The 9,798-nt window shown below is 55.3% G+C and overlaps 2 protein-coding genes across 2 annotated transcripts in view; both read left to right on the plus strand.

The window, feature by feature from the left end:
- Positions 1-764, plus strand: part of SPMAP2 (sperm microtubule associated protein 2) — a 23,519-nt gene extending 22,755 nt beyond the window's left edge. Inside the window, exon 12 of the mRNA XM_023733167.1 lies at positions 406-764. Coding sequence (XP_023588935.1) covers positions 406-764 — 359 coding nt within the window. The remainder of the gene's footprint in view (positions 1-405) is intronic.
- Positions 765-877: 113 nt separating this feature from the next.
- MIER2 (MIER family member 2) overlaps positions 878-9,798 on the plus strand; it is a 12,748-nt gene continuing 3,827 nt past the window's right edge. The window contains exons 1-6 of the mRNA XM_023733149.1: positions 878-1,175; positions 4,994-5,119; positions 5,431-5,548; positions 6,299-6,390; positions 7,035-7,104; positions 9,271-9,422. Coding sequence (XP_023588917.1) covers positions 1,014-1,175; positions 4,994-5,119; positions 5,431-5,548; positions 6,299-6,390; positions 7,035-7,104; positions 9,271-9,422 — 720 coding nt within the window. The 5' untranslated portion in view covers positions 878-1,013. The remainder of the gene's footprint in view (positions 1,176-4,993; positions 5,120-5,430; positions 5,549-6,298; positions 6,391-7,034; positions 7,105-9,270; positions 9,423-9,798) is intronic.

Raw genomic sequence — 9,798 nt, forward strand, 5'->3', positions numbered from 1 at the left:
CACGTGAAACACCCGCAGTCATTGTGTTCTGTGGTTGTGAGGGTGGACGGGGCTCAGCCAGGCGGTTCTCACTCAGGGCCCCTCACACGATGCTATCGCCCGGTGGCTGGGCTGGAGTTGCCGCTAAGATTCCTCACTCAGGTGTTCCCCACGTGCTGGCTGTTGACTCTGGCGGTTGCCTGGGACCACAGCTGGGACACCTACATGTGACCTCTCCATGTTGCCTGGGCTTCTTCCCAGCATGGCAGCTGGGTCCCAGCGAAGGAGTCAAGGGGCCTTGTCCCCCTGCAGATGGGGGCCGTGAGGTCAGAGTTGGGGGCCTGTCGCAGGTTGTGTGCAGCCAGGGAGCATGTTAACAGCGTCTGCTGCACTCTCGAGAGCATGTCCACGCCTGGCTCCTCACAGCGCTCCTCCTGTCACCCGCCATCCAGCCGGGGCCCCTTCCCGAGGTCCTAGGAGCCGCACTGAACAGTGTGGGCCTGACTGCCATCCTGTCCTCCACAGGCCTCCTCGGCGGGGAGGCAGGGTCCTCGTGTGGCCGCCTCCCCTTCCCACGGCCTGTGCCCGGTGGAGCCTGGCTTGCAGACAGCAGCAGGTACCTCGTGCCCCCCACTCCCGCCCCCCAGGCTACTGGGGCCTTTTCAGTTGGTGAAATAGACTCCCAGCTGGGGCTGGCTGAGCCGGGGGGGGGTGCACGACTTACCAGGCGGGGGTTTGTGGGCCGAGCTGTCAGAACTGTCTCCCTGGGAGCCCCAGACCCCTAGCAGAGTACCAGGGTGCTGCTTTCCTGGGAATCCTGCCGGCTTAGCACATGGCCAGTTGCTGGAGCAGGGTGGGGGGGCTCACTGATGTAGAATGGGGGGAGGGGAGTGGGTGGTGCGTGCCTTGCACCTTTCCTGAGGCTTGTGCTCACCGGGGATTGGAACTGAGACACAGACACCCCTTTCCACCTGGCCCACAACTGCCCCCCAGAAGCCCCCTGCCTCTGGAGGGCACAGGTGGGTGAGGGGCTCATGGCGGGTTTCTTCGCAGCTGTGTCCATGGGCTCTGCTGACCACCAGTTCAGCCTCGCGGAGATCCTGTCGCAAAACTACGGTGTCCGGGAGGGGCGCGAGGCAGCCGCTGGGGGCCCCGAGAAGCCCGAGGAGGAGCTGGAGAAGGACTTCGTCTCCCAGGTAGTCACGGGGACCCCCAGGCGTGAGGTGCGGGACCTAACAATAAGTACCCTAGTCCTTCAGATTCTGTAGTGCCAACAAGCACACCTGTCTGGGAGCGGGGACTTGGTGAGGACGGGACTCAGCGGGGGCAACAGTGGGCATGGGCTGGACTTGGTGGGGACAGGCCAGGCCTGGTCTGCTCGCCTTCGTGGGGCTCTTGACATTGGGTGGCCTAGGCAGCAACTAGCTGTTCTCAGATGTTTGGTCTTGTCCTTTCTGCTCTTAGAAATGATCAGGCATCTCAGAGAGAGGTAGATTACTGTGGATTGTATCTGTCGATGGTTACAACTTTAAAAATTAGGTCCGAGACATTTTAAAAATACCTATTTACTAATTCACTTAAGTAAAACCATAATAGTTTTATCACGTTAATAGAAATAACGGTTTTATAAAAATGAACTGAATTTTACAAAATGCAAAACATTTAGGGAGAAGAGCAGTACTGCTTTATGCTGCTGAGATGCTTTTGAAGGCAGAAGCAGATACGAGGATCCAGCTGTTTATTAAACCAGAGATCAATCTGTTATTTCAACGGAAATATAAATCCAGCCTCACACACAACTTTCATAGCAAAAGGAGGGAGTGTTTAGTGGCCTTCTCAGACAACTGTGAATATTCTATCATGTTAGGTGCCGTCCAGTTGGTTCTGACTCACAGTCACCCTGTGGACAACAGAACGAAACACTGCTCGGTGCTGTGCCATCCTCACAATCGTTGTTATGCTTGAACCCATTGTTGCAGCCACTGTGTCAGTCGATCTCGTTGAGGGTCTTCCTCTTGTTCGCTGACCCTCTACTTTACCAAGCATGATGTCCTTCTCCAGGGACTGGTCCCTCCTGATAACATGTCCAAAGTATGTGAGACATAGTCTCGCCATCCTTGCTTCTAAGGAGCACTCTGGCTGCACTTCTTCCAAGACAGATTGTTCGTTCTTCTGGCAGTCCATGGTGTATTCAATATTCTTCATCAACACCATAATTAAAAGGTGTCAGTTCTTCTTCAGTCTTCCTCAGTCATTGTCTAGCTTTCGCATGTATATAAGGCAATTGAAAACACCGTGGCTTGGATCAGGCACACCTTAGTCTTCAGGGTGACATCTTTGCTTTTTAACACTTTAAAGAGGTCTTTTGCCGCAGATTTGTACAATGCTATATGTTGTTTGATTTCTTGACTGCTGCTTCCATGGGCCTTGATTGTGGATCCAAGTAAAATGAAATCCTGGACCACTTCAATCTTTTCTCCATTTATCATGATGTTGTTTATTGGTCCAGTTGTGAGGATTTTTGTTTTCTTTCTGTTGAGGTGTAATCCATACTGAAGGCTGTAGTCTTTGATCTTCATCAGTAAGTGCTTCAAGTCTTCTTCACTTTCAGCAAGCAAGGTTGTGTCACCTGCATAACACAGGTTATTAATGAGTTTTTCTCTAATCCTGATGCCCTGTTTTTCTTCATATAGTCCAGCTTCTTGGATTAGTTGCTCAGCATACGGATTGAATAAGTATGGTGAAAGGATACAACCCTGATGCACACTTTTCCTGATTTTAATCCATGCAGTATCCCCTTGTTCTGTTCAAACGACTACCCCTTGGTCTGTGTACAGGTTCTGCGTGAGTACAATTAATTGTTCTGGAATTCTCATTCTTCACAATGTTATCCATAATTTGTTATGATCTACACAGTGAATACCTTTGCATCGTCAGTAAAACACAGGTGAACATCTGGTATTCTCTGCTTTCAGCCAGGATCCACCTGACGTCTGCAGTGATGTCCCTCATTCCATGTCGTCTGATTCCGGCTTGAATTTCTGGCAGTTCCCTGTCAGTGTAATCCTGCAACCACTTTTGAATTATCTTTAGCAAAATTTTACTTGTGTGTGATATTAAAGATACTGTTTGATAATTTCTGCATTCTTTTGGGCACAAATACGAATCTCTTCCAGTCAGCTGGCCAGGTAACTGTCTTCCAAATTTCTTGATGTAGACAAGTGAGCACTTCCAGCACTGCATCCGTTTGTTGAAACATCTCAATTGGCATTCTGTCAGTGCTTGGAGGCTTGTTTTTCGCCAGTGCCGTCAGTGCTGCTTGGATCTCTTCCGTCAGGACTGTTGGTACTTGATCATATGCTACCTCCTGAGATGGTTGAATGTCGACCAGTTCTTTTTGGTACAGGGACTGTGTATTCCTTCCATCTTCTTTTAATATTTCCTGTGGTGTTCAATGTTCTGCCCATGGACTCTTTCAGTATTGCAACTTGAGGCTTGCGATTTTTTTTTTTTTTCCCAGCTCTTTCAGCTTGAAAAATGCTGAGCATCTTCTTCCCTTTAGCTTTTCCAACTCCAGGTTTTCGCACACATCATTGTAATACTTTGCTGCCACTACACCAGATTTCAGCAGGTGGTGGGTTTGTAACGGTGGTCGCAGAGTGGAACCTGAAGCCATGTTGATAGGAGCCTCCAGCCGTTGGTTTAACGGTCCAGCGTGTGAACTCTTTCCACCATAACCACCTTGCTTGTCGTGTGCCGCAGACACCGTGTGTGTGCCTCCCTGGCGTCACATGGGAGATGAAAAGGCATCTATAAAACTAGTAACTTTATCGTTGATTTTTTAAGTGAAGCTGGTGTTTGTTAACTGAGTGGAGGTGGTCTGGTGCGCGCCCCCATTGGCGCTGGGGGCTGGCATCTCACGGCGCTGCTGCAGGCCCGGCTGTGTCAGCAGAGTGCGGGGTGGTGTGACATCTGAGTGTTACTTGGATCTCAGCTTTGTGTCGGGGGCCCCTGGAAAGGCCTCAGGGGACCACCATCCTTGGGCCATGCTTTGGGAATTGTGTTAGACACCTCCCCCCTCCAAGAGGTGCATAGTCAGGATCTGGGGTAGTTGTACGGGATGCTTTCTATGAGAGAATAAAGGGGCAGCTTGATTTAAGTCAGGGGTAAGGGGTACCACCCTGAGCACAGGCTGGGAGCAGGCGGGGTGGAGAGCAGACAGTGCTGATGCCCTGAGAATAGCAGGGAGTGTCCAGGAGGTGAGTGGCCAACAGCGGCCCCCAGGGACGGGATGGCTGGAGGGCTCTGGCCTTGAAGGAGTGTAGGATTACATGCGGGTGGAGAGGTGCACTGCAGAGGAAGGTAATGGTGTTTTTGTCTATTTCTTTCTAGTGATTAAATGTCTTATTTCTATTTCTTGTCACATTGCATTGGCTGGAAGCTTCAGCATTGTGTAGGGTAGCGAGGGTGTTGTTGAGGCTCTTTTTGTTCCTGGTTGGGGTGGGGATTGCTCCAGTGTCTCAATACTGACCAGTCTTTGTGGGACAGCTTCCTTGTTATGCTGACAAGGCATTGGCCTCTTTGCTTCGTTTTCCTTTTTTAACTAGGATTTTAGGATTTAACTAGGATTAATCTGGATTTTACCAGATGCCTTGTTCACATTTATCAAGATGACCTCATGTTTTTCCCCTCTGATTTCCTACATGGTGGGTTGTACAGTGGAGTTCTGGGTCTCGAGCCATCCTTGCATTCCTGGGGTTAGGCCTGAGTGAGCCAGCACTTCAAGGCGGACGGCATGGGCGGAGGCCAGCGCAGCCTCCTGTCAGTGACGGGGGACTGGACAAACAGCTGGTCTCGGTCAGGTGTCCCCTCTGCACCTTTTCTGGGGCTTGTAACGAAGTCCTTGGGCCGGGGGTAGTTAGAGGCGAGGCTGCCACATGGGATTGCCATGGAGTACGACTGTGGTCCTGGGCAGAGAGCCCTGAGCAGCCCCTGACGGAGCCCTGCCCCCTAGAGCAGCGACATGCCCCTCGACGAGCTGCTGGCACTCTACGGCTACGAGGCCTCAGACCCCGTCTCGGAGCAGGAGAGCGAGAGCACTGATGCCGCACCCCCCCTCCTGGACGTGACCCTGGACAAGGTGAGGAAGGGCAGAGCCAGCAGGGGGCCTGGGCTGCTGGAAAATTCTGTCGTGGTGGGAGGTCACCCCTGCTAGTTGAGGGGGCTTCTGTGAGACCCAAGGCCCTGTGCTGCTCGCTGTCTCCCTCCCTCTCTACCCCGGCCCCTCCCACCTCTGAGAGGGAGAGTTAGGAAGGGCGTGCAGGGCCCCTTGTCAGGCCCCCATGTACGTCTCGGCATGGTGGTGGCTGGCACGTTGTCACTATTACTGGTGTTATCTTGAGGTTTTTAAAACAAACCCAAAGATGTTCTGTACTTTTTTGTCGTTAAAAGGAACAGATAGCGAAGGATTTACTTTCGGGAGAAGAAGAGACACAGCCGTCCGCTGATGACCTCACCCCATCCGTGACCTCACACGCAGCCTCAGCCCTGTTCCCCAACCAGAGCGGACGTAGGTGTCTCCCTCTCCCTCGTGGGGGGACTTCAGGCTGGCAGGGGCAGGGCATGTGTCCTGGGGGTGGTGTTCCCCAATGGACCTTGGTTGTGAGCCGAGCCTCTCGGAGGGGATGGACTGGCTTCTGCTGCTGAGGTTGCAGGGGTTCCGGGGAGCATCCCCAGAGCCCACCCTCCCGTCCTGCCTGCACTGTACCAACCCAAGTCGTGGGGGGCGCTCAGACCTGGTGGCTGAGCACCCACGCAGGAGGGGAGGGCCCTTCTGCCACAGGGGCTGAGCAGGGGTGGCATCTCACCGTCCAGCTGTCTGGCCAGGCTGTGGGTGGGAGTCGGGGGCTTGAGTAGGATTGGGACGTGAATCCCCAAAGCAGTTTGGAGGGGTGGTTGTTACCCTGAAAAAGGATGTGGGGGTACACGCGGTGAAGGCCCTGGGGTCCGCTAATGTGGGGGTGCACACGGTGGAGGCCCTGGGGTCCGCTAATGGGGTGCACGCGGGGAAGGCCCTGGGGTCCGCTAATGTGGGGGTACACGTGGTGAAGGCCCTGGGGTCCGCTAATGTGGGGGTGCATGCGGTGGAGGCCCTGGGGTCCGCTAATGTGGGGGCGCACGCGGTGGAGGCCCTGGGGTCCGCTAATGTGGGGGTGCATGCGGTGAAGGCCCTGGGGTCGGCTAATGGTGAGGGAAGAGGGGGAGCCTGGGTCTGGCCTTGCCCAGGGCCACACCTTCCTGACCCCTCCTTTCCCCACAGCCCGCTTCCTGGCCAGCGGAGACAAAGAGCCTGGCTCCTCCGCTTCGTCCGACGCTGAGGAGGACGCTCTCCCTGCCAACAAGTGTAGGAAGGTGCGTGGCCGTGGGTGGGGCGCGGGGGCAGCTCCCCCTGCCAACAAGTGTAAGAAGGTGCGTGGCCGTGGGTGGGGGGCGGGGGCAGCTCCCCCTGCCAACAAGTGTAAGAAGGTGCGTGGCCGTGGGTGGGGGGCGGGGGCAGCTCCCCCTGCCAACAAGTGTAAGAAGGTGCGTGGCCGTGGGTGGGGGGCGGGGGCAGCTCTCCCTGCCAACAAGTGTAAGAAGGTGCGTGGCCGTGGGTGGGGGGCGGGGGCAGCTCTCCCTGCCAACAAGTGTAGGAATGTGCCTGGCTGTGGGTGGGGGGTAGGGGCGGCTCTTCCTGGCAACAAATGTAAGAAGGTGTGTGGCCGTGGGTGGGGGTTGCCCCAGCCTGTAACCACACTGACACTGTGCCTTGCCCAGTCCTGAGAGATGAGCTGGGAGCTGCCTGGGCCTGGACCCTGAGCCCCACTGCTGACCTGTTTCCTCCCTGGCAACAGGAACCCAGAAGGCCTGCCACTTGGCCTGCGGATGCTTGAGATGCTGTCCTGCGTGCTCCTGGGCCGGGCATCCTTGGGCTAGCACTGTCTGGCTTGTCACAACTGGCCACCCGGCCAAGGTGGCCCGGCCTCGCCTCCTGACCCTTGCCTTTGCCTTCACAGGAGATCATGGTGGGGCCTCAGTTCCAAGCTGACCTCAGCAGCCTGCACGTCAGCAGACCCAGTGAGAAGAGTAAGTGGGCCTGCGCCGGACACCTCATTCCACCAGACAGCCCGTTTCCATGTTTCTCAGGCCAGCGAGCTGGCGATGAATTCTTCAGTTTTTGTCTGAAAAAGCCCTGATCTTGCTCTCATGGGTGTCGGTTTCTAGCTTCTGTTTGAATGGTTTCATTCCATCGTCTCTGGCGTCTGTTGTCTGGGTAAGAGAGTCAGGCGTCCGACCAGCTTTGCTTTCGGAGACATTGTCCCTTTTTCTCAGAAAGAAGATGCTTGTGAGGTGTTTTTCCCTTCAGTCTTCAGCAGTTTGGCTGTGATGTGCCTAGGTATGGTTCTCTTGGGCTTCTCCCGGGCTCCTTGGTTCTCTGGGAATGTCCTTCATCAATTAACGGAGAATTCTCAGCCATCACGTTGTTTCTGCCTCATTTTTTGCTTCTGGGACTCAGTTACACTCACGCCAGGTCGTTTGACCATTGTGTGCATCTCCTAAACTACGTTCTTTCCATTTTTCTCTCTCTTTGGGCCTCAGTTGGGATTCTTCCACGGACCCCTTTTCAGTTTCGCTGATCTTCCCTTAGTCAGCTAGTGCTGCTGTAACAGAAATACCACAAGTGGATGAAATTTATTCTGTCACGGTAGTAGGCTACAAGTCCAAATTCAGGGCGTCAGCTCCAGGGGAAGGCTCTCTGTGTCGGCTCTGGAGGAAGGGCCTTGTCATCAGTCTTCCCTTGGTCTGGGAGCATCTCAGGGCAGGAACCTCAGGGCCAAAGGAAACACTTTGCTCCCAGTGCTGCTTTCTTGGTGGTATGAGGTCCCCTTATGTCTCTGCTTGCTTCTCTCTTTCATATCTCAAAAGAGACTGGTTTAAGACTATCTAATCATACAGACCTCATCAACGTAACTGCTGCTAATCCATCTTATTGCATCATCGCGATAGAGTTTACAACACGTAGGGAAATCACATCAGATAACAAAGTGGTACACAGTCATGCAATACTGGGAATCATGACTTAGCCAAGTTGACAGATATTTTGGGGGGGCACAATTCTATCCGTGACACTTGTGTTTTCCTGTCTGTTCCGCTGTTAAACTTAACCAGTGGGTCACAAAGTCAGATGCTGTAGTTTCCAGTTCTAGAATGCCTGTTTCAGTTTTGGTGTAGATTTTAGTTCCCTGTTGAAATTCTCCCGCTTTTCATCCATTTTGGCTATCCCCCTCTCAGCGCATTAACAGCTCGATCACAGTTACTCTCAGGTCTCTGTCTGCTAACGCGAACTTTGGCTGTTTGCGGGTCCGCTCCTGTTGCCGACATCCTGTCTCTCCCATCTTCCTGCCTCCCAGTGCTGGGTCTGTCTCCGGGACACCCAGGCCCCAGTTCATGTTGCTTCCCTCCTCTCAAGGCTGAGTACCTGGTTGGGCTTTGACCTGGCGTTGGCTGTGGGGGTGGGATGGTGGGTCTGCCTGTGTCTCCCACAGCAGTCGGCACTGGGTGAGGCCCTGCCCGCGTGGGCCGAGTGCCAGCCATGTCTCGGGTTGGGGAGGAGGAGGAGGAGGAGGAGGAGAAGCTCCCTTCCCTGGCAGCGGGCAGTGAACTTGCTGGGTGTCCATCTAGACCCTGTTCCCAAATCCTAGGGGATCGGCAGTTCCCAGCCCAGGTCAGGGTCCTGCCCTGCTTGCCCCGGAATGGATGGGTTTTTGGGTTGCTCAGCGGGCCGAAGCTGGAGTCTGGGAGGCCAGCTGCCCAGACACCCTTGTCTGCACTGAGAGCCGAATGCATCCAAACTCCACCTCTTTTCCTGAGCTTCCTCAGTGCCCCCGTTGCGCCTGAGGTGACAGACTGTTGTGGTGGTATTTATGACACATGGTCAGAACGGCCGGGCTGTAGACATGCCACCCTGACACAGACTGCCTGCCCGTGGTCCCCACGGTGGGCATGTGGGCCCTGGGACCAACTGTGCCCAGTGTCTGGGCCCCTCCCACCGCACCCTGACCTGAGCTTGATGTCTTCGACTGCATTGGCTCAGTGCCAGCCCAGCCTGGGCACCCTCATCTCACTGAGCTGAGCCCAGGAGGAGGGTGTTGGGTGTGTGTGTGAAGTCGGGCAGGGGATTTGAAATTGTGTGTGCACGGCCTGGACGCAAGTTCATGGTGTGACCTTCCCCTGCACCTCTGCCCCCTGCAGTTTACGAGAACGAGGACCAGCTGCTCTGGGACCCCCATGTCCTGCCCGAGAGGGAGGTGGAGGAGTTCCTGTACCGCGCTGTGAAGCGGAGGTGGGACGAGGCAGCTGGACCCCAGCTCCCGGACGGGGAGGCAGTGAAGGACAGCGAGCAGGTGGGGGCTGGTGGGAGTGGCAGAGATGGGGGGCACGGGGACTGGAGTAGCCATACTGGGCCTGATGGGGTACCTGCTACAAGCTCCAGCCATCGTGGTCCGTGTGGCCCCACCCTGCTGTGGTCACTGACCAGGACGGTGTGTGAGCCCCCAGTGTCCCCACCCTGCTGTGGTCACCGCCCAGGACGGTGTGTGAGCCCCCAGTGTCCCCAACCCCGCGGTCACTGCCCAGGACGGCTGTGTGAGCCCCCAGTGTCCCCACCCTGCTGTGGTCACTGCCCAGGACGGTGTGTGAGCCCCCAGTGTCCCCACCCTGCTGTGGTCACTGACCAGGACGGCGTGTGAGCCCCCAGTGTCCCCATCCCCGCGGTCACTG

The sequence above is a fragment of the Trichechus manatus genome, unplaced genomic scaffold (genome assembly GCF_000243295.1).
Source record: "Trichechus manatus latirostris isolate Lorelei unplaced genomic scaffold, TriManLat1.0 scaffold00057, whole genome shotgun sequence".
Taxonomy (NCBI): domain Eukaryota; kingdom Metazoa; phylum Chordata; class Mammalia; order Sirenia; family Trichechidae; genus Trichechus; species Trichechus manatus.